Source organism: Spinacia oleracea, chromosome 3, assembly GCF_020520425.1.
Source record: "Spinacia oleracea cultivar Varoflay chromosome 3, BTI_SOV_V1, whole genome shotgun sequence".
In the NCBI taxonomy this organism is placed as follows: Eukaryota; Viridiplantae; Streptophyta; class Magnoliopsida; order Caryophyllales; family Amaranthaceae; genus Spinacia; species Spinacia oleracea.
Window position 1 is genome coordinate 21,525,829 of NC_079489.1, and position 24,076 is coordinate 21,549,904.

The 24,076-nt window shown below is 34.5% G+C and overlaps 2 protein-coding genes across 9 annotated transcripts; both read left to right on the forward strand.

Annotated features, from left to right (window-relative positions):
* The first annotated feature begins 7 nt into the window (after positions 1-7).
* On the forward strand, positions 8-23,764 carry LOC110790976 (diacylglycerol kinase 5). Of its 8 annotated transcripts, none has more exons than XM_056839892.1 (15): positions 8-271; positions 10,036-10,173; positions 14,712-14,789; positions 15,762-15,983; positions 16,073-16,195; positions 16,844-16,972; positions 17,147-17,232; positions 19,080-19,203; positions 19,402-19,450; positions 20,407-20,489; positions 21,213-21,280; positions 21,424-21,501; positions 22,644-22,731; positions 22,905-23,021; positions 23,157-23,764. In XM_056839892.1, the coding sequence occupies exons 2-15, from the start codon at positions 10,126-10,128 to the stop codon at positions 23,478-23,480; spliced, it is 1,617 nt and encodes a 538-aa protein (XP_056695870.1). In that variant the 5' UTR covers positions 8-271; positions 10,036-10,125; the 3' UTR covers positions 23,481-23,764. The 8 variants fall into 8 exon arrangements, with proteins under 8 accessions (XP_056695870.1, XP_056695873.1, XP_056695875.1 ...); XM_056839895.1 differs by having other exon boundaries at positions 14,736-14,789; XM_056839893.1 differs by lacking the exon at positions 8-271 and adding an exon at positions 9,771-9,877.
* LOC130469562 (uncharacterized) lies at positions 8,378-9,004 on the forward strand. Its single transcript, XM_056838917.1, has one exon. The coding sequence runs from the start codon at positions 8,378-8,380 to the stop codon at positions 9,002-9,004; it is 627 nt and encodes a 208-aa protein (XP_056694895.1).
* Positions 23,765-24,076: the final 312 nt, after the last annotated feature.

The following is a 24,076-nucleotide window of genomic DNA, read 5'->3' on the forward strand; positions in this document are numbered from 1 at the left end:
ACGTAATACGAAACTTAATTAAAGACTCAAAAAACCATAACCAAAAAAAAAAGAGACCATAAACCAAAAGGCAAAAGCCGCCCCTTCCTCGTGCAATATACTTCTACTTGGTAGTTTTCATCTACCTAACTTTCAAATTTGGTTATAATAACTAGGTTGCTAGACCTTCAAATTGTTGACTACTATACAAAATAAATACATTAAGTTTGTGCGTGAATCGTGATACCATCAAAATTAGAAGAACGAATACGTGCGTAATACTTCAAATCAGGTACCTTTCTGTTTTTCTTTTTAATTTCTATGTAATCTTGTTTCTTTATGGTATTAATGTAGTGTTTGGCCAATTTCTTAGCCCCTGTATTAAATTTGACTAATTAATTTCCATTAGTTATTTCCATAAGTATTTTCTCTTAAATTACACTTTAATTTTCTAGATAAATTCAGAATTGTGGCAAAAGGTAGAGTTTTGAGGGACGGTGATGACGATATGTACAAAGAAGAAATAAATTCAAAGTGGGAGGATGAAAGAGGTAGAGGGGAGAGAAAAACACCGTATGGAGCTAACTTTGGGGATATTGAGTATTGAGTGACATCGATCACTACTTGGATAGTTAGATAAATTGAGAAACTTTTGGGGGAAAATGGACAATTGTGTTAATGTTAGTTTGAATTCAATTTGATTATTATCGAAATTGGATTCGTAGGTTGTGAAGTTGATGATGCATGGGTGGTGGTGGAACTTAATTTAATTTGGGGTTTCTTGGAGATGTTTGGTTGTGATTTGTTAAGTTGATTGATGATGCATGCGCAAATTAGTGGGTATATTATGATGTTTACCTATATAGAAGTATTCAAGTTTATAATGGGCCAAATAGGGTAAAATTACTTTTGTTTCTTGATAGGCTTCTAAAATTCTGGGCCAAACAACTCTATTGTCTTATATAAATTTTTGGCTATACCCGGGTACAGCCAAAGCTGGCTGTACCCCCCCCATTCAAAACGATGTCGTTTTGTGTTGTTTAAAATGAACATTAATATACTGGTACAAAAATGAACATTTACTATTTTGGAAATGAACATTTACTATTTTGGAAATGAACATTTACTTATTTATTTGGAAATAAACTACAAAAATGAACATTTACTATTTCGGAAATGAACATTTATTTATTTATTTGGAATGAACATTTACTATTTTGGAAATGAACATTTATTTATTTATTTGGAAATAAACAATATAGGCGCTTGTAAAAACATAAAAGACCAATGAAGTGAACAATTTCATTATGAACATTAACCATATATGTATTGTGAACAAACAAATAAACAAGAAAGAACAAATATTTCAACAAAAAAGAACAAACAATATAAAAAATAACATAAAATTCCAGAAAAAAGAACAACCAATACAACAATTATGAACAATTTTATGATGAATTTTAAAGCCAACATGAAAGAACAAACAATACAACAAGAAAGAACAAATACTGGTACAAAAATGAAAATTTACTTTTTCGGAAATGAACATTTATTTATTTATTTGGAATGAACATTTACTATTTTGGAAATGAACCTTTATTTATTTATTTGTAAATAAACAACAAAAATGAACATTTATTCATTTATTTGGAATGAACATTTACTATTTTGGAAATGAACATTTATTTATTTATTTGGAAATAAACAATATAGGCGCTTGTAAAAACATAAAAGACCAATGAAGTGAACAATTTCATTATGAATTTTAAAGCCAACATGAAAGAACAAACAATAAATCAGATAATTATTATGAACAAACAAATAAACAAGAAAGAACAAATAATTCAACAAAAAAGAACAAACAATATAAAAAAGAACATAAAATTCCAGAAAAAAGAACAAACAATACACCAATTATGAACAATTTTATGATGAATTTTAAAGACAACATGAAAGAACAAACAATACAACAATAAGTTTGATGAATGAATTTATAAAACAACAAGAAAGAACAAACAGTACAACAAGAAAGAACAAACAATACAAAAAGAAAGAATAAAAGATTAATGAAGAGTTTAATTATGAACATTAACCATATGATTATTATAAACAAACAAATAAACAAGAAAGAACAAAAAATATAAAAAAGAACAAAAAATTCCAGAAGAAAAAACAAAAAATACAACAATTATGAAAATTTGATGATGAATTTAAAAAACAACATGAAAGAACAAACAGTACAACAAGAATGAACAAACAGTACAACAAGAAAGAACAAACAATACAACAAGAAAGAACAAACAGTACAATAAGAATGAACAAACAATACAATAAAAAAGAATAAACAGTCGACAAGAATGAACAAACAATATAAGCGCGTCGTTTTGAGGGGTACATCCAGAGCTGGCTGTACCCGGGTACAGCAGTTAGCGATTGACTCACACCATTAACTTGATGGTGTGGCATGTTCACACTTATATATAATCCCAGCGTGTTGGTTAACAAAACTTAAAAGTAAGGATAAATTATATATAATCCCAGCGTGTTGGTTAACAAAACTTAAAAGTAGGGATAAATTATTTTTTACCACCTAAAAATATCGAAAAAATGTTTTTACCACCTAAAAAACTAAAACTTGTATTTTACCACCTAAAAAAATTTAAAACTTGTTTTTTACCACCTAAAAATGGAAAAATGTATTAAAATGTTATGTAGGGGCGACAATAACGGTAATACTTCTTATATGTTCTATTCTTCCACGATTTCATGTATTTAACTCTCTTCACTTCCCCAACTTACTTATGTTTCATGAATTTGCATAATTTTTTACCACCATTAATTCACAAAATCGACAAAAATTAATGAAAGTAAAGCAAGAAGAGTGAAAGAGTTAAGGAAAATCATATAGGGAGTGTAAAAAATTGGAGGAAAGTTGAATTAGATAGCCATACATAAAAGATTTATCTAATTTTTACCTTTTAGGTGGTAAAAAACAAGTTTTAATTCTTTTTAGGTGGTAAAATACAAGTTTTAATTTTTTAGGTGGTAAAAACAATTTTTTGATTTTTGTAGGTGGTAAAAAACAATTTGTCCTAAAAGTAACCAGCATAGAAAATAAAGTAACACGAGTCTATACAAGGAACTTATCTCTAACATGAAATTGAAGAAACTTCAATAAAACAAGAAAGCTAACACCAGTCTATTCAAGGAAGCTCTAAAATAAAATTCAAAAAACTGCAGTAAAACAAGAAAAGTAACAGCGAATACAATGTATAAGTAACACCAGCATATTAAGTCAAGTAAAACCAGTCAATAACTTTCTACATAGTAGTTGTACGCGAGGGAATTGCTCGTGCACATCACACCATCAAGTTGATGGTGTGGCTGGTCACACAAGAGACACACTACTATTTCTCAAGTGTTTCTCAAGAAACAACTTCTATAGAACTACTTATGAGAAATAGAAGTAGTTTTCCATAAGCTTGGCCAAAAAAACCCAATTACATATAGAGATAGAATCTCTTATGATATTTTATGTATATACTTCTAATTGCGTTAGGTTTCAATTCCTAATATAATTAGGACTAATATTGTAACCCACACTCCAATTCACGGAGTTTCACAATGTCTAATCTGATATCACATAATCGTTCGGTATCACTGTCAGTTTCCAGTTTTTTGTCTTGTAAGTCATATGATTTAGATTGAATCATGACAAAAAAAAAATCGTACTTATAGTAATCATGTTAATTTTGTAAACTGACAACACAAAACTAGAAACTAGTTTTTGTGATTTTCATATTTTGGTGTTTAGTTTTGTAAAAAACAAAAAACTGAAAACAAAAAATGATACCGAACGAGCCAATAGGTTTTAATCTAGTTTACACAAAATTATTATTCTTCATTTTATTTTATTTTGATATAGGAACAATGGTACACCTTTTTTTTTACCACCCGGTTCACCTATAGGGTTATCCGGATTAGGGCCGAGTTCTGGGTGGATGGTTCTAGTTCCCTCCTATTATTATTGTGGGGGATCGAACACGCAATTTTTCCTACCAAGTTCAGCCTCAATCACCAGTTAACCAACAGGCAATTGGTATAGCTAGTGGTACGTCTATTCATTACCGTAATTTGGATTATACACCCGGGTGCACAGTGCTCATCGTGCACCCTGTTGAACATTTATTGAAAATCTAATGAACATGGAGAATGATTTCAATGTACATGTACTAGTGAAATATTTAAACTATATGTTCTATAGATTTGAACTATATGTTCATTAGCTATATATTCTTTGGATATGAATAATATGTTCTTTGGGTATGAATAATATGTTCTTTGGGTATGGATAATATGTTCATTTAAAAACAGGGTGCACAGTGAACATTGTGCACCCGAGTGCATAAACTATATTGTGATTCATTACGTTTTCCGCTTTTTTCTTCCCTTTGCGTAAACCATATTAGAATTCTCTAGCCTAATCAAGTAGAGATTCTTGATTATTTTTTTCTTATTATCTTAGGAATAGTAGTATCATCCTAGTAATATCATAAGCAACGATGAGCAAATCAAACCCGACGGCATCCCAAATCCACCCTCGAGTGAATATTATCCTGCTCTATCTGTCAATAATATTAAGAATATCATCCCTTTAATTCTTTATCGGAAAAATATTTAATACACGAATTGAGTTAAATTGTTCGAATGTCATGTTGATGTCTTTAGTATTCTCGATCCAAAAACTCCCCGTCCTATGGACATCTCCAACGCTATGTGGAAGAGACTTGATTCTATAGTGAAAAATTGGATTTATGGGACATGCTCTATAGATCTCCTTAAAACAATTTTTTGTAGGGGAGCCGCCACTCAACAGATGTGGAGTAAACTCAAGGCGATACTAGGGTGGTTCATTTGGAAAATCAATTTTAACATCTTCATTTGAATAATTTTTCCAACACGGATTCTTATTGATCGGGTTACCATGTGTGGGAATTTGACTATTATCCTTTCAATTTATTTTGTGTCAAGAACGGGTTAATTTTCTGATTTTCTTGTCCTCATACTTCCTCTCATAATGGAAAAGCCGAATACGTGGTTAGGACAACCATTAGTATGTCTCATACTCTGCTTTTCCGTGCATCATTTCCACCACAATATTGGGTCGATTCTTTAGAAACGACTACATATTTGTTAAACATCTTCCCTACCAAGTAACTAAACAATTGCACTCCCTCGCAAGTGTTGTTTAGAAAAATTCTATCATATTTCCATATTCGGATTTTTGAATGTTTATGATTTTCCAGCATACCGGCAACCGCTCCCCGTATATTAGCACCACGGTCCACCCCATGTGTCTTTTTGGGTTACCCTTCAAACCATGGGGGGGATACAAGTGCCTTGGAATGCGGCGATACAAGATGAATATCGTGCTTTAATTAAAATAGGGACATGCGATTTGGTGTTTAAGCCTATGGGGGTGAATATTGTTAATTGCATGTGGATTTTTCTCATAAAGAAATGACAAGGGTGACCTCATAAGCGCAAAAGTCATCTTGTTTGTGATGGCAGGTCGCAGAAAGTCGGAGTTGATTGCGATGAGACCTTTAGCCTAGTTGTTAAGTTGACTACTATTCACATTGTTTTGGGTCTGGCTATGACTAGAAGTGTTCTATCCATCAACTAGATGTTAAAAATGATTTCCTTCATGGTGACTTAAAAGAGACGGTTTATATGCATCAACCCCCCCGCTTTTTTGATCTTATGGCTCCTAATCATGTTTGCCTACTTCGTAATTATATGGCCTCAAACAAGCACCTCTTTCATGGTACCAAACTTTTGCTATATTTTTATTATTGCAAATGAGTTTTATAATTGCAATGAACGATACTTCTTTGTTCACCTTGAAGAAAGACGTCACATGACCTATCTCCTTCTCTATTTTGCTATTATTTTGATCACTTTAGATATTTCGAGAGACCCGTACATGTATGGGGAATTGTAAGCTTGTAGCTACTCCTGTGGACGCTAAGTCTAAACTGAGTGCAGATTTGGGTCCAAAGGTTCAAGATCATACTAATTAAGTACCAAAACTTGGAAGGTGTTCTCCAGTACCTCACATTCACTCATACTGATACAGCTTATGCGGTACAGCTAGTGTGTCTTTTAACGTATGATCTCCGGGAGACCTACTTTGATGCATTAAAGCGTATTTTGCAGTATGAATAGGGTGCTATTGATTAGTGAGTTACATTTATATGCTACAATTGATTTACAATTGATTTCTTATACTGATGTAGATTGGGGCGGATGTCTAGACACATGCCCGCCGACTTCAGGTTATTCTTGTTTTCTAGGCGACAATTTAATTTCTTGGCCCTTCAAGCATCAACATACGTTGTCCAGATCTAATGTAGAATCATAAGAGATATATAGAGGCGTATCAAATGTTGTTGTTAAGGCATGTTGGTTACGTAGTCTCTTACTTGAGCTACATTGTCCTCTTCGAAAGGCCACCATTATGTCAATACAGTCTATCTTGCTTGCAACCCAGTATAACACCAATGGACTAAGCACGTCGAGATGAATATGTATTTTGTTTGGGAAAAGGTGGCGTTGGGTCAAATACGGGTGCTCCATGTTCCTTCCCGGTACCAGTTTGCAGACATTTTCATGATAGGCATTTCGCGGTTTTTGATTTTAGGAATAGTCTTATCGTACGACCTCCTCCCACTATGATTGCGGAGGTGTGATAGAGATAGAATATCTTAGGATATTTTATTTACTAGTCTTACAAAGATATATGAACATCGAAAAGGTCTCAGTTCATCACTGATTTATTTTGGAAAAAGAGAGAGAAATAAATATATTCAAATCACCTAATAACATTCATACATCACAAACCGATGCGTGCAAAGATATAAGAATTGAACATTGGAAAGGTCTCAGTTCATCACTGATTTATAATGAACTAAGTGAGAGATTGCAGTAACTCCGTGATGATCGTTGGATCATTTCTGTTTTTTTAAAAAAATAATAATTATGAAGGGTATAATGGACTATTTCATAGGGGACACGAAAAATGTGATTACTATTTTAACCTCAACTCTTCCCTTATATAATAGAGATAATATAATTTTAGTGGCATTATGTTTTCTAATATAATTAGGACTAACGTTGTAATCCACCATATATATTTGATCAATGGTAACACTTCAATTCTCGGAGTTTGACAATATCTAACAATTACCACTTTCATTTGTGTGGTCGTTCTGCGCTTTGATTGATAGGGTGTGATAGAGATAGAACCTCTTACGATATTTTATGTACAATAGCTTTATAGTCGCATTAGCTTTCCTAATATAATTAGGACTAAGGTTTGTAACCCACCATACATATTTGATCAATGGTAATACTCCAGTTCACTGAGTTTTATAATACTAACAATTACCACTTTCATTTATATGGTCGTTCTGGTATTTGTTTACTTTGAACCGTATAGGATTCTCTTCTATCATCTGGAAGGATGAATTAGGTTTTATCTATGTTAGAGGTTTAACCTAGGTCGTTTTAATTTACTGGTCAACGGAAAAGTTACACAGATGTTTGCGTTTGGAATTGTTTTGATTGATAAATGTATTGGTATCTCCATCGTTTATCAGATTCTATTGGTTGAAGGTGGGTTTGGTGAGACTGGTGAGGATTGGGAATTGGAGATAAGAGATCGGAGGAGCGGGTAGAAAAGTCGTTGTAAGTTGTAGTTCATAAAGTTAGTTCTTATTCAATCTTTTAGAATTTGGATCACTTAAGGAATTCATCATTAATAAATTTTAGTATTAACCATTGCGTTTGATCATACTAGCTCTCTAAATGAATTGAATTTTATGGTTCGTGCTGCGCAAACATTGATGATAAGGGTTGAAATTCTGCGCGAATTTATACGTAAACGACATTAACTTTAGCTGTTAGTTTTTTTACGCTATTGTCGTGTGATTGGTATACACGCACGCTCAGATCTTCAACTTGATGATGTGACCATTGTTAATTATGTTATACAAACAAATTAAAAATACAGAGAAATGAATAAACCAATCATAAGCTGCTATGTGGCATGGATTTACATCCCAAAAGCCCTATTTTCTTTTCCATGGAATGTAAGCAACTAACGACCGTTGTAACTTACAGGTCCACTGGTCCAGTGTATAGTCGGAGAATGTAGAGGTCGGAGAATGTAGAGGTCGGTTTACGGGTTACGTGGCAGTTTTTGATTGCCTTTCCTCATTTCTTATTCTAACAAATCCTTTTATCCCAATTCCGTAAAAATGACCCTTAAATACTAAGGGGCCGTTTGGTTCGCAAGGGGTAAACGGAATGGAATCAAGAATGGGATAGAAGGGGAATGGAAATCATTCCCTTTGATATAAAAAGTTGTTTGGGGAGGCTTTTATTTATTTTCATTCATCTTCCTTCTCACCATTTTTCTGTCAACCACCGACCACCGACCACCGTCACCTCCCCTCCCCTCCCCTCCGTCGCCGCCCTCTTCACCGCCCCCCCTCCTTCTCCCTCTGTCGTCGCCGACCCTCCTCCGCCCCTTCCGCCTCCTACTCTCCTCTTCGCTGGCCTTCCCTCTCCTTTTCCCTCTGTCGCCGCCGACCCTCTCCCGCCCCTTCCGCCTCCTTCTCTCCTCTTCGCCGGCCTTCCCTCTCCTTTTCCCTCTGTCGCCGCCGCCCCTCCCCCGCCCCTTCCGCCTCCTTCTCTCCTCTTCGCCGACCTTCCCTCTCCTTCTTCCTCTGTCGCCGCCGCCCCTCCCCCGCCTTCTTCTCTCCTCTTCGCTACCCTTCCCTCTCCTTCTCCCTCTGTCGCTGCCGCCCCTCCCCCGCCCCTTCTCTCCTCTTCGTCGGCCTTCCCTCTCCTTCTCTCTCTGTCGCCGCCGCCCCTCCCCCGCCCCCTCCGTCTCCTTCTCTCCTCTTCGCTGCCCTTCCCTCTCCTTCTCCCTCTGTCGGTGATAGAGAGATGTCGGTGAGGGTGTCGTAGTGAAGTTACGCCGGTGAGGGTGATATCGGTGGTTGATCTGGTGGCTGAGTGAGGTGAGGTCCGTGTGGGGGTGGTGGAGGCTAGGTGGTGGTTCAGGTTGGTCAAGGTAGTTGAATGGTGGTCAACATTTTTTAGAGGTGTTAGGGAATGGGAATGGAAAAGTCTAGGGGGGGGGGGTGGGGAATCAGGGTAGAAGGTTTTGGGGGTAACCTAAAAATGAAATTGGGTAAAGGGAATGGTGAAACATGCCAAACAAACGACAACAAAGGGAATGATATCAGTCCATTCCCTTTCCCTTTCCTGAATACCTCCAACCAAACGCCCCCTAAGGAGTACCTATTACTCCATCCGCCCCGGAATACACGCACCAATTTGACTTTTTGCAGTATTAATATAATTTATTTTGACTCTATTTTATTTCTAGTATATGAAAACAAAAGTTAGCATATAATATATTGTTGGCTTCGTCTTAACATATATTTTCAAAATAATAATATTTCATAAATTTTTATAATATGTAATTAAAGATATTGGTGGTCAAAATTGTACATTGACAAGCGTGTCGACTCGAACCGATGCGTGTATCCCGAGACGGAGGGAGTATTATTTAAAGCGCGAGACCACATTTTAGCAACATTTCCTGGAGCCATGTATAGATACAAGAGAGATTCCACAGGGTGAGGGGTCAACGCCTGACTTTAATTAGTACTCCGTACATATGTCAATTATTGAGCTAATTTAAAATATGAATATATTCCAAACTTATCATAACTTATTTTGGAATAGAGTCTATATAAACTTTACAATCTCTCACAGTTTCATCAAAAAGAACAAACAAAATAGGACGATGTTGTAGAACCAGGTATAAGAGTTCATGCTTATTTTCAGACAAAGATGGTGATCGAACAACTTTTTCGTTATCCTTGCCAATTTTAACCAGTGATATTTAATCAGATTGTTGATATGATTGTTATTTAATGCCAGTTTTTTTACCTTTATTTGTTCTATATGATTGATCAGGCTATAAAAGACGAAGGAAGCAGGAGGATTATCGATGCCCCAAGTGTTGGAACATAAATACGCGACGATAAAACTGTTCAAATTCATCAAATGTCCGGGAAAAGAGAACACATTAAGCAAATTTTCAGAAAACACAAAGTGAGTTTACCATTTTTATCCTTCTCCTTTTTCTCATATTCTTCTTGCGTTATATACGTACTACAGACTATATATGTTTTGTCTTCGTGCTTTACTTCAAATTGAATCAAACAGAAGGGGCTTTACCTTAGTATCTTCCTTGACTCTTGTTGAGCATATTTTTGTGGTTTTGGACATTACTTTTTAGCCTATTATGTCCTCTGTATATTAAAAAGGGATCTCAAAACACCAAATCTAAAATGGACTTGATCCACACTAAATTTATTTTGGACCATTCTTTAAAATAAAGTCAACAACGTGTTCCTAATTTATTTTGGCATTTTATTAGGATTATTATGAATAAAATATCAAATTAGCGTCGTTGATACATGTTGTCCTTGAATAATGTAATTTTAAGTCACAATTCGCTTTTAAAAACATAGAGTTAATATGCTTCATAAAAGGTTACTAATGTCTAAGAATTTTAGTTTTTAATTTATTATAGTTACTAAATGAACAATAAAGTTCATTATGAGTGTAAAAATGGTGCTAGAGAAAATTATTGATTTTGGCTCCACACTAATATTATTGTGAGTAGGTCCACGCAAGAATAATCCACACCAACAAGTCAAATTGCCTAATACATGTACATTGTAAACAGATACTAAAAGTTAAACTCTACCTCAAGTCTCATACGTGGCAAGTCACGCCATTAACTTGATGGAGTGGCGTGCATGTTCTCACTAATAACAATACCACCGCCTAGTTCAAAATGTGTCACTCCCTCCGTTTATTTTTGTTCTTTACGTTTGGCCTTTTACACGTTTATTAACGACTATTAATGTGCATTGTAATTCCTCTTTTTTTTTATTTAAACAAGAAAATTACGTTTATTTATAATGTTTTCATTCTTATTAAAATTATGATATTGGGAAATGAGAAAAATTTAATGTCCCAATAGAAAAGTGTGAGAGATAAAATGACTCAATGAATTTAATTGATTAAAGTAATAATTTGACACAAATTTTGATAGAATATTAAATTATTTTTGTGATAATATAAAATGAAATTTAAAGAACATTTTGAGAGATCCAAAAAAAGCGTAAAGAACAAAAGAAACGGAAGTAGTATTATATAAAAAAAAACGCAAAGCATTAGCTACCTAAGATGTGGATCAATGGTTAAGAAATTTAAAGTAGAGTGATACTCTGCGTGGGTCGTGTTTTTGAATCTAAAGTAGCAACAACTTTTTCCGATTTTTTTCATTTATCTTTTCCTGTTTGGATTGTGGCTCATACCCTTTTGTTTATTTGTTTTCCTCTTTTTCTTTATCTTTTACGACATACTCCCTCTGTATTTATTTAAGAGATATACTTGTCTTTTTTGGCCGTATTTATTTAAGAGATACACTTACCATTTTTAGCAACTTATCAACCCCACCATCTAATTAAATAATATATCTACACTCCACCCCCACCCCCACTCCCTAAAATGACATGGTCCCCACTTGTTTTTGTTATTAAAATATCTACTCAACCCCACTTGTTTTATTACTTTACTATATTTTTGCCCGTGCGATGCACAGTTCTATTAAATTGTTATGTTTAAATAAAACTTCTATGTATATATACCAATTTTATATACGGTTTTTTCATGAAATGCCCCTGAGGTTTCACGAAATTCACCAAATACCCCTGCGTGTTTCAAAATACATAATATACCCCTATTTTTTTCGTACTGTTCACCAAATACCCCTATTTTGACTTTCCGTTAGTCCTCCGTTAAGTCCTGTTTATAATTCAACAAATGCACCTATTTATAAACTTTTTGCACAATATACACCTATTTGTAAACTTGTTTGCACCAAATACCCAAACTGCTTTTAAACTGCAGAATTTGATTCTAACGGCTAGTTTGCATTTCTACTTTTTCCTAGCAATATGAAGTAGAGCAATTAATAACAAATTTCCAGCAATAAACAGGGATTATATTCCATAAAAAACTGATTAATTTGTAGAGTAGCTTTTTATATATATATTTGAAGTATATATTGGCAGTTGTTAAACAAGTATAAAGACAAAGAGAAGCCCCAACTCGTACTTCCTTGCAGCAGTTGCAAGGTTATGACCTGTGGTAATCCTTGCTCTAGCTACCTTAGAAATACATAAATAACTAAGCGAGGGAACTAGATTGTGAATTCAGAGCAATAATTTGATAAGGATTAACATCAGAGCAATAATTTAACCCAGTATTTTGCTTCAGGGTTGTGTTAGTAGTTTTATTACAATGGCAATGTTCTACGTGCTGGGCATTACTGAGATAATTAGGATTCTAAAACAAACAGAAGCAGTAGACTTGTTGAGCAGGTGCCACCCTCCGTGCCCATACTCAACAATCTCCTTAATGATCTCAACCTCGACATCACCGGAGTCACTTCATTCATTGCTGGTGGTGGCACAAAATTCATATAGTCATCTCCCATTTTTTGCACTTTTTTGCTTGTATTGATTCAAGTGAAATAAAAATTATTTACATAAATTAAGATAAACCCAGATTTGGAATTTAACAGAAGAACAAAACCCAGAAAGGAATCCTTAAAATTCAGAAGCGCGCAAAACCCAGATTGAAAATATTGTAAACGTCGGCGGCGATAATTAAGTCGATGATGGAGTCGAATTGTTGTTGCTAGGGTGAATAATTGAAGAAGTTTTAGCTGTTTGGAGTTTGGTAGGGAGAAGGAGTTGGTTCGAGGAGAGAGAATTGAGCAGGCACTGCCGTCTTCTCCTTCCTTCGTTGTCGTCGCGCCGTCTTCTCCTTCCTTCGTTGCCGCCGTGCCGTCTTCTCCTTCCTTCGTTGCCGCCGCGCCGTCTTCTCCTTCCTTCGATGCCGCCGCGCCGTCTTCTCCTTCCTTCCTCGATCTCCTCTCGCCGCCAGCCTTCAACCTTCGTCGGCGGCAATAGTAGATTCTCCGGACTTCCTACCACCTGCACTACCCAATCACCGGAAGAAGAGGCTTGTATTTCTGGGTAATTTGAGGTGAATCAATGGTTATTGATTAATTGGGGGTGAGATTGAAGATGGGTAAGAAACAACAGAGGAGATGAGAGGAGAGAGAAGGAAAGATATTTTTTTTTAAGTTAAAATGTCGAATATTGGTAATAAGGGTATAAACGTAAATTAATACTAACGGATCACTAACGGCCGTTAAATCCAAGGGTATTTGGTGCACTTTAAGTTTAAATAGGGGTATATTATGTATTTTGAAACACGCAGGGATATTTGGTGAATTTCGTGAAACCTCATGGGCATTTCATGAAAAAACCGTTTTATATATTAGATTATATTAGTTTTTTTATTTTGCATAGAATTTCATTTTAGATTTTTTTTTTAATTATGAGAGTGTTTGTTTTTGGATGAAATTATATATGTGTAATATTAATAATTAATTAATAAAAATACCTACGTTGCACTTGACTATTTATCTACGTGGCACTCGAATTTTTTAATTCAAAATTTATTTTAAAATGTTATTTTTCATTGGCCGATACCATTAGAATTCCTACGTGGCGCTCTAATATTGGATTAATGTTTGATTTTAAATTGAATTTATTTATTTTATTTTAGATTAGTGTTTGATTTTGGATGAATTTTATTTTAACTTTATTTTTTAATTATTAGAGTTTGATTTTAGATGAAGTTGTATATATTAGTAATCAATTAACTAAAATATCTACGTGGCAGCTAATTATTTATCTACGTGGCAGTCGATTTTTTTAATTCAAAAATAAATTAGAAATCTTATTTTTCATTGGCCGAAACCATTAGAATTTTATTTTAACTTTATTTTTTAATTATTAGAGTTTGATTTTAGATGGAGTTGTATATATTAGTAATTAATTAATTAAAATATCTACGTGGCACCTAATTAATTATCTACGTGGCAATTGATTTTTTTTAATTCAAAAAGAAATTAGAAATCTTATTTTTCATTGGCCGAAACCATTAGTAATCCTAGGTGGCGCTCTAATCTTTCAGCAAATATGCCTCCTTTATATATGTATATTAGATTTCATTCAATTCTTTTTCTTAATACCCGTGTTCGACCAAGTGTATCTCTTAAATAAATACGGAGGGAGTAAGTAGTAATTGTGCCTAATACTTAAAAGTAACACCATTGACCCTAATAAAATATTGAAGTAAATCCTAATGTTTTAAGTAAATAAGAATGAATCGGAAAAAGTATATAAGCACTCCCACAGACCTGAGTATTTACGAAATGTTTTTAGTTGAACTAAGCTTATACTCAGGTCTGTGGGAGTCAAACTATTATAACTTTTAAGCATAGGGAGTCAAAAAATTGTCACTAAAAATTAGATAATTTTTACCTATATAAGCTTAACTTTTAAGCATTTGGAGTTAATTTTTACTCCGGTGTACAATAAAATATTATACACCCCTTATAAATAAGAATTTGTGTAATAAAAGATGAGATTTTGGGTGATATTTATTGTTTTCTAATTTTTGGATCACTTTCGTGAATCATTGCACTTTCCTTGTAGTACTCATTTTGGGACTATTTTCAGCCATGTTCACACATCGGACACCGTATGAGTCGTATGACTACAACTTTCGCTCAAGTTAGTAATTCTATAATCTTACTTATTTCTTTAACGGATTTCTTAGATCAATTTCAATGGTTGTAGTCAGAGACTTTATTGTAATAAGAATTTTTTCAAATTACTAGCTTAATTATCGGAGTGATTTTAATAAGTTAGTTGGTCAAGCTAATTTGCTTCAAAAAGAATGGACCATTTGGGATGCAAATTATAATCATAATACAATTAAGATTAAATGGTCAATTGAAAAGTGGACCATATTAAATAATAAGCTAGTTAGTAAATTAACTTTTTATTAGGACACAAACTAGCTGGAAAATAAATTTGTTTTAAATCTTAGGTACGTGATATGACAAACTATTTAAACAATTAACTTACCATTGTTGTATCTCTAATAACAAGCTATTTTAAAATTATCTTATTCAAAATATTATACTCAAACAAAAATATATAGGTCGGCCACACTAAGCTACTTATTTCCAATTTGTTATTCTCATTTATCTTTAATTACATCAATGCGAATGCCCTAATTGCAACGATGAAAAGGATCTAGGGTTTTTCTCTTGGGAGGGTTACTTGCTAGTTTCATCCCTTAATCTCGAGGGTTTTTCACTCGATTTTGCGAGTGTTTTGCTGGTGTGTGACCATAATCATGACAACTCTCTCATCTGAAGAGCTAAGACCGGACCTGGAGGAGGGGTCGGAGGAGAACGAGGAGGATTTTTGCGACGGGATTTTTAACCCGTCGTAATTAGGTTGTCGTTAAAGACAAAAATTCTTGTAGTGTTTATTACAGGAGACTTTAACAATTAGCTTTTTGACATCCTCCTTGCAATTTTTGTTAAATTGTGTTAACTTTACTTGTGAATTGCAATGCATATTTTAGCGTATGTGATTATGAGAAATCAATTTATTTGATTAGTGTTTGCTTAAGTGATCTTGTAATGTACATTGAGGATTATGCTGATAAGCTTTTTCCGTGAATTTCTATAGTTGAATCTGAATAGTAGCATGGGGGATCCAATATTTGAGACAAATAGACTATTAAAGGAGTTCTGGATTCCTGATTATATACTAAATCATGATTTCGAGCCTGAGGACTGTTCATATGAAATTCCTGATAGTCCTGTAATTGTCTTTGTTAACTCAAAAAGTGGAGGTCAACTTGGTGGGAGTCTCCTCGAAACATATCGTTCTCTTCTTAATCAAAATCAGGTGATCAATTTAGCTGGACTACGTATTCAAATTATGGACTGGGCACCTTTGAATTCACTTGCCTTACTGATTAGGTTGTCTTAATGTAGGTAGTTGATTTATTGGAGCAAGCACCAGATGAGTTTCTACGTACGCTTTATCTCAATCTGGAAAAGCTAAAACAAAAGGAAGATGACTTGGCTATAAAGATCCAGGAGAAACTAAGACTAGTCGTAAGAACTTTTTATGGCAGTTGGTTCATGTATGATGTGACGTTGCTTCACATCTAGGATTAGGGATGGGCATGGGCCGGATCTGGACCGGGTCTGGTGAGACCCAGACTCATATTTTTTAGGCGGATCCAGACCCGCCCCAGATCCATTGGGTCTGAAAAATTCAGACCCATACTCAGATCCAATGGGTCTAATGGGTCTCGGGTCAAAAATGGATCTAGTGTTATTTGTTTATTTTTAACATTTTTGTCTTATAAAATTTTCCCGCGCCATTAATTTAACCGATTTATCATCATATTTACATTCGATACATAAAATATCACAATTCGCAAATTAGTGCCAAAATACTAATGCATGCATGTATCTAATTAGACTATTTCTAATTTCTAATAATTGACCGGGTCCATGGGCCGGATCTGGACCTGGTCTGGGTCTGAGAATATTGGACCCAGACCCAGACCCGTTTTTAAACGCATGGATCTATATCCGCCTCAGATCCATTGGTTCTCAAATAATTAGACTCAGACCCTTAAATATGGACCGGGTCCAACCGAGTCTGGACCGGATCCTTGACCCATGCCCATCCCTATCTAGGATGCTTATTGTCCAACATTACAGTTCATTAATTAATGTTTGCTTGGTGATTAGGTTGCCGGTGGTGATGGTACAGCTGGATGGCTTCTTGGAGTTGTTTGTGACTTGAAGTTGTCGCATGCTCCTCCTATTGCTACAATGCCCCTTGGAACAGGAAACAACCTCCCTTTTGCATTTGGTTGGGTAAAGAACATTTTCTTTAGTGTAGAGCCCAATTATACCAATTGTATTATGTATTCTATCCCATATGCCTTCCTTGTTTCATCCTGCATGATCTTTTCCTTGCTCTTTTATGTTTTTATCCAATGATGGTCCTAGGCTCCTTGATGGTAAAACGTATACAGTAATCACTTGCAGGGAAAGAAAAACCCAGGGACAGATAAAGAATCTGTCAAGGCATTCTTGTATCAAGTCATGAAGGCAAAAGAAATGAAAATCGACAAGTAATGTTTCTCTTTTACTCTATATTCTTGTTGTTAATTTTATGTATAGAAATACCCTTATGTGTGTTTATTTCTTCCTTATAATTGAAGCAATGAAGAGAACCAATTATGTCCGAGTAGAGTTAATAATATAATCAGGCTTTTGACCAGTCTATTTACTACTCCCTCCGTCCCTTAATACTTGCACCGCTTTCCTTTTCGGACCGTCCCTTAATACTTGCACGCTTCTATAAATGGAAATCTTTACTAATATTATATTATTTCTCACACTTACCTACTACCCCACCTACACCCCTATTCTCTACAAAAAAAATCATTTAATAATCAACGTCTCTCACTCACCACTCCCCACCCCTTAGTCCCTTACACATTTCCCACTAACTATATTAAAAAAAATACCAGACTATCAACAAACACCCATTAAATTAATAAGTCAATTCAAATATCTTAAACTCCGCACCGGTTTGACCGGTGCGAGTATTAAGGGACGGAGGGAGTAGTTGTAAAGGCCCAAAAATATTCTCTTAACTAGGATGTCGGTAATATGGAACTTTTATATAACGGCACTACTTTAATACCTTGTAAAAGGCTCGTGTTAGTTGCTAGAGAAGATCATGTGCATGACCTCTTCAAAGTCGGCACAATGTGCTGGGAATTTTCTTTTTTCCTTGGGCCGCATACCTTGTTTTGATTACTGCTAGCATTATGGTTTTCGGGGGATACATTTTCTTGGTTTGGGTATTGCTGGGGTTATGGGTGTCAGTTTATAACTTGATTTCTACTTGCAAAAGGTACCCAAGCCAGGCAAGAAAAAAAATTATACAACCTTTACCCTTGCAAAAGTTTTTACTTGATTGGAAGGCTATTATATTTTATCCTTGATTGGAAGGTTTTGGTTGAAAATTTTACTTTCTTTATAACTGCTAAACTCCCTGAGGATGTTGATTAACATACCGCAAGTATGCTCTTGTGTTGTAGTTCTATTTACAAATATCCAGTGACTTGTTACATGTTTTCACAAGGCCTATAGAATACCGGGAGAACGTATAATAAAAGATACGTTACAGATTCTCATAATACCTAACCTTGACAATAAAGGAACACTATTCCCAAAAAGATAGGGTAGCTACATGGATCAAGATCTTATCCCTATTAGCCAGTCACATATATGAATTATGAGTCCTTCTCCCCACAAAGCCCTAAACAATGCAAAATAAACTTCCAGATCCAATGGTTTCAAGTTCCTATTAACCCCTCCACTTACGCATTTTTGGTCTATTTTATACTCCCTCCGTCATGGAATACTTGAAACGCTTTCCTTATTGGGCCGTCCCGGATTACTTAAAACGCTTCTAAAAATAGAAACTTTACATAATATTTTATTGTTTTCTCACCTTACCTAAGGGCCCACCAACAACCCTACTATCCCAAATAAACATTAAAAAATTCTTGACCCCCCACCACATCCCATTATCTATATTAAAAAAATACCCACTACTAACTACCTTTCTATTAAATAAGAAGTCAATTATAATGAATTAAACTCTGTGCCGGTCAAACGGTTTCGAGTATTCCGGGACGGAGGGAGTACTTTCCATAATATCTCCAATCTGGATTTTCCTAACTGTCCAATATATGTCCATTCTCAATTAGCTCCTCTAAACATGAATAAGTAACTTTAAATATTTGGAAGTCGATGTTGTCACGTCCTCTTTTATTGTCTCCATAAACACTCTTTACTAGAAATGAGACTCTTGGAGACTAACTCGGCGTACATAATTAACCTTTTCATTAATGATCAACATCATTAACATATTATATTATTTTCTACTTTTTGTTACTTTCAGCTGGCATATCCTTATGAGGATGAAGATCCCAGCTGAAGGAAATTGTGATCCGATTGCGCCTCTTGAGTTGCCTCATTCACTACATGCATTTCATCGTATTTCCTCGACAGATTCTTCTAACATGGTACCATTATGTCTCGTTAGCCATCTTAATTTTACTACTACATATTATTTACAATACAAAACTTGTGATTCTTTTGGTAGCTAATATGTGATTCTTTTGCCTTAAATTTCTCATGCACAACTACGATTCTTTTGAAACTTAATTATTTAGCATCAATAAGTTAAATTCTCATGAGATCTTCGATTTGATGCTTTCTAGGAAGGCCACCTTACATTTCGTGGTGGATTCTGGAACTACTTCAGCATGGGTATGATGGTGATTTTTGTTTATCTCTCTCCCTCTCTCTCAATTGAATCCGGGGTTCTAAATTAATCAATATGTGAATTCTCTTTCTTTTCCAATGTGCAACTTAATTAAGGTCTTTCCTGTCCAAAGAAGTCGATGAACAATGATGCAAGTAATAATTATTACCTCTATTTTATAATGTTCTTAACACTTACTCCGTATTATTACAACAAATATTAAAACAAAGGAGATAGAGTGGGTAAAAAGGTGGGTAAGTGTAATAAAATATGGATAAAGTTGAGAGAGATTGTTAATGGTGGGTGAATGTAAGAAAAAAATGGATAAAGTAAGAGAAAGTGAGTTGATAAATTGTAAATGTTGTGGGGTAAAAGGGGTAAGATAATATTTCTATGTCAAAGTAGTATAAAATACAATGTTAAGAACATTTCAAAACAAACTAAAAACGTCAAGTGTTAAGAGCACTATGAAACATATTTAGTATAAAATAAATGGTAGGCATTCTTTTCCCAATGGTGTTGTACTATGGAAATATTGAAATCTGACGATGTCTTGCTTCATTGATGTATCTTCTGTACATTAGAAGATTTGATAACTAAATTATTGTTGCATTCTTTACTTCCTCTGGCCTCTTCCCCATATTTCTTAACATTAGAAAAAAAAACCTTAATAGCCGTTTGCAATATTATTCTGATTCTTGTATGTTGGTCTTCTACTTTTTACATTTTCTTTTTGTTAATTAAATCAATTAAAAGAATATCATAGGTTTTTCTTCATTGTTTTACTAAATGTTTTAATTTATTACTTGCTTTGCTTTTCTCCCAAACCCCTGTTCTATTAGTGTGTTTGATATTTTCAAAGTGAACTTTGTCTTCTTTTAACGTACATAATCGTCAACTTGACAACCATATATTAATCGTCAACTTTATTTTAATTTTTTTAATTTCTTTATTATTGTAGGAATGGATGCCCAAGTGTCTTACGCATTTCATTCTGAGAGGAAGTTGAATCCTGAAAAGTTTAAAAACCAGTTGGTCAATCAGGTTGGTAGTTTTCTATTGTTATCTTTTCATAATGTAGTATTCCAGTTCGTACTTGATAATTAATTATTGTATTTCAGTCTCCTTAATCAACTTTCCTTAGAGAGGGATGTGTCCCATCTTTAATTTCGTGGGTATGTTGAAGATGGGTGGGCGGCCTGGTTAACCATAGATGTTAATTGGCATTAGAGGAAGAGCTAAAAAAATATTTTTCCTCTAGGGCTTGACATCCTCTCTTATGATTATCAAACATATTGCTTTTATAATGCAATAATAAGCATGATATTGAAATATTGAACCCAAATTGAAATAGTACCTTACAAGTGATTACTACTTAAGCCTTGTCTATATTGCTTTCCCATGCTATCCAAGTTTGTTGCATTTTGGTGAATTTCACAACTCAATGCTTCTTAAATTATGATTCTCAAGTTTGTATTCCTTTTCTGATCTTATCTTGAGCATGTTGATCATTCCATAAATCTTGAAACTCTTATTAGTCTAATGAACAACTCACTTGCATGTACCTCAGCCATAATAGGATGAACCTTTTCTTCTCTTTTAAGATGCTTCTGCCATATCAAACAAATTTGCCCCTATCTTTTAGTTTTATCTCCTTGAGTAACCCTAGTGCTCACCCTTTTTTTTTTATAGCCGAAATCTAATTATATTTTTTCCCCTTTTGTTTGGCATAAGGTGTAGTAATATTTATTCTACATTCCATTGCAGAGTACATATGCTAAACTTGGGTGTACACAAGGCTGGTTTATGGCTTCCCTTTTTCATCCTGCTGATAAGTGAGTATGCTCTGGCTGTTCTTGCAATGCCAAAATTCCATATGTTCTAAATTTTAATTGTCATTAGTATCTACTTTAAACTTAGTACACTTGTTTGTTACTATTGGTTTTAGTAAGCAGAGGTTTTATTTCCTTTCCGTTAGGAACATTGCACAGCTAACGAAGGTGAAGATCATGAAGAAACCTGGTGGTCAATGGGAAGAACTCACTATTCCTTCTAGGTAAAAAGGAACTTTATCATAACAAAGTGAAGATAATCATTGTAGCGTACCTCAGCTCTACATTGTGTCTCTGGTATTTTACCTCCCCGGAAATTAAATGAGTATTTCTCTGCCTGAAGTATGTGGAGTGATGGGAAACTATTAAAGAACCATAATTTCAACCTTAACGTGGCCATCAAGTTTTGTCTCAAAATTTGAATATATATTTGATTTAAAAGATAATTAACAGTAAAAAAGACATGCTTATTTGACTTGGTCGAAGACTCTGTTGTGAGTCGTACGTCTGCTAATGAATAATATTAGTGTTGCATTTAAGAGAAAATATAAATATATTACAAAAACATCTTGAGATTGCACATATTAGGAAGGTAAAGGCCACTCCTATATGCTGGGACTTAAGGCTATGTTCTCGTCATTTTATTCTATTGCTTATTACTTATTCTTCATAAGACAAGTTAAGAAAAATTCAGAACAGACAATACCAGTAATAATCAGATCAGACCAGAGAGAAACTAGAAAAATCAAACCAGAGGTGAAGAGAACAAACCGTTAAATGTTAGACTTTAGGGATGTTAGTGAGAAATTGGTATTAAGTGGTGGTATAATTCCCTCTATATTATTAATCAGACTTGATAGTTTCGCTGGTTCAAACTTGATCTCATAGAATGTCCAAGTGAGGTATATTGGTGGTGGTGTTTCTTTTAGGTATGTATACAATAACATTTTGTTTGAACTTTTAGTTGCATTCTACTTGTTGTATCCCTATAAGAGCCACCAGTATATTTATATGTTTTCAAACCAGTTGCTCTCCAAGGCTTTCATTTATGGAAGGTTCTAAGGCTAAAATACAAGCAACCTTCCTCAAGACAAGAGATGCTATAGTGTTACATGATTGATCGGAAAATCATCAAATGCCCCCCATTTTACAAATATAAAAATAAAATTAAATGTTGAGGTGTTTGATTTTGGTCATAACCTAATGATTTTAAGAGATTGTCTCTGTTGTCTTTCATGGTTGATAAAACCATAAGCACCCTAATCTTCCAAATTAAAAAAAAGTTTGTTTGAATAATCATTATTTGTGTTGCATAGATAACTATTAAACTCCTAACTTTTTTGTTGTTTTTACTAATTACATACAGTATCAGGTCAATTGTATGCCTCAATTTGCCAAGTTTCTCAGGTGGACTAAATCCTTGGGGCACACCAAACAAGAATAAATTACGAGATGTTAGTCCATACATGTTGCTTGGAATATTTTCTTGATTTATTATCATGGTCCTCCTCTTCCCCTCCCCTCCATGTGCCAGAAGAAAAAAGAAATAAGGTGTTCATAAATCTTCCCCCGCAATCTTTTTGAGTAGTTCTCTTAGTAAAACGTTGTGTTGGAATCTGGTGTGCAGAGAGATTTGACTCCTCCGTATGTTGATGATGGCCTTATCGAAGTTGTTGGTTTTAGAAATGCTTGGCATGGGCTTGTTCTCCTAGCACCAGATGGTCATGGGACTCGTCTTGCACAGGTAACTGACATGTCCAAGATGAATTTTCCATATCGTTTGCAAACTTGAGGGTTATGTGCTTGTCTTTTGTAAATTTAAGTATTATGTGGTAACTTACTCTTCTATACTATTCTTGACTAAAATTTACACTTTCAGGCAAAGAGAATCCGTTTTGAGTTCCACAAAGGTGCTGCTGAACATACCTTTATGAGGATTGATGGTGAACCTTGGAAACAACCTCTACCAGTTGATGATAATGCTGTTGTGGTAGAAATCTCTCACCATGGTCAGGTGAATATGCTTGCCACTCATGGTTGTCGTGCGAGAAGTATGCATGATCCATCTTCAGTACATAATAGTGTGACTGGAGACGATAACAAAGACGATTCTCCAGCCACAATAGGTGAAGAGTGGAGGAAATTTGGTGCTGCTAGCACGTTCAGGATTCCAGATGAAGTTGACTTATCACATCTGAGTTAGGCCTATATTCCACCCTAAGGTGAATACCTGTGAGTAAACACTGACGAAATCTTTATCAGTTTTTGTTATATTGATTGATGATTACATGTAATATTAAATTCATTAATGTACGCATGTTAGAGTAATGGTTATTTTACTTGACCAAAGACGTATAATCATTGTATTGGTTTCCATTCTCAAAGCCTCCAACTGTTATAAATATCAACAGGAGAAGACGAGAAAAACACGATAACTAAATTTCCTTGTAATTTGTATTATGTATAAAGCGGAATAATGTTTCACGAGTTTTGTTAAAAAGAAATGAAACTCAACCTCCCGCAGAAGAAGTGTACCGTTTTTGTAGTTGGTGCAAGTGAGTGTAAGGGTGCAGTTAATAATGATAGAAATGTTATACACTTATACTATATTACTACTTACATTATTGCATTTGGTCATCACTTCGTTCCTCTGTTGTTCTTTCTTCTTCTCTTTACAAGCAAGAAAATATAATCATTCAAATGAAACCATATGATGCCTTCTTGCCTTCTTGCCTTCAAGTGTTTTTAGTAATTTACCTCAACCATATGCATACTTGACTCTTAGTCAAATGAAAAACA

What these genes read in the sequence shown, in the direction of transcription:
- LOC130469562 (XM_056838917.1), top strand. Translation starts at nt 8,378, where the DNA reads ATGGAAATCATTCCCTTTGATATAAAAAGTTGTTTGGGGAGGCTTTTA.
- LOC110790976 (XM_056839892.1), top strand. Translation starts at nt 10,126, where the DNA reads ATGTCCGGGAAAAGAGAACACATTAAGCAAATTTTCAGAAAACACAAA. An exon ending in CTCTTCTTAATCAAAATCAG is followed by an intron (nt 15,984 to 16,072) that starts GTGATCAATTTA and finishes GTCTTAATGTAG; the next exon opens with GTAGTTGATTTATTGGAGCA. An exon ending in AAAACCAGTTGGTCAATCAG is followed by an intron (nt 20,490 to 21,212) that starts GTTGGTAGTTTT and finishes ATTCCATTGCAG; the next exon opens with AGTACATATGCTAAACTTGG.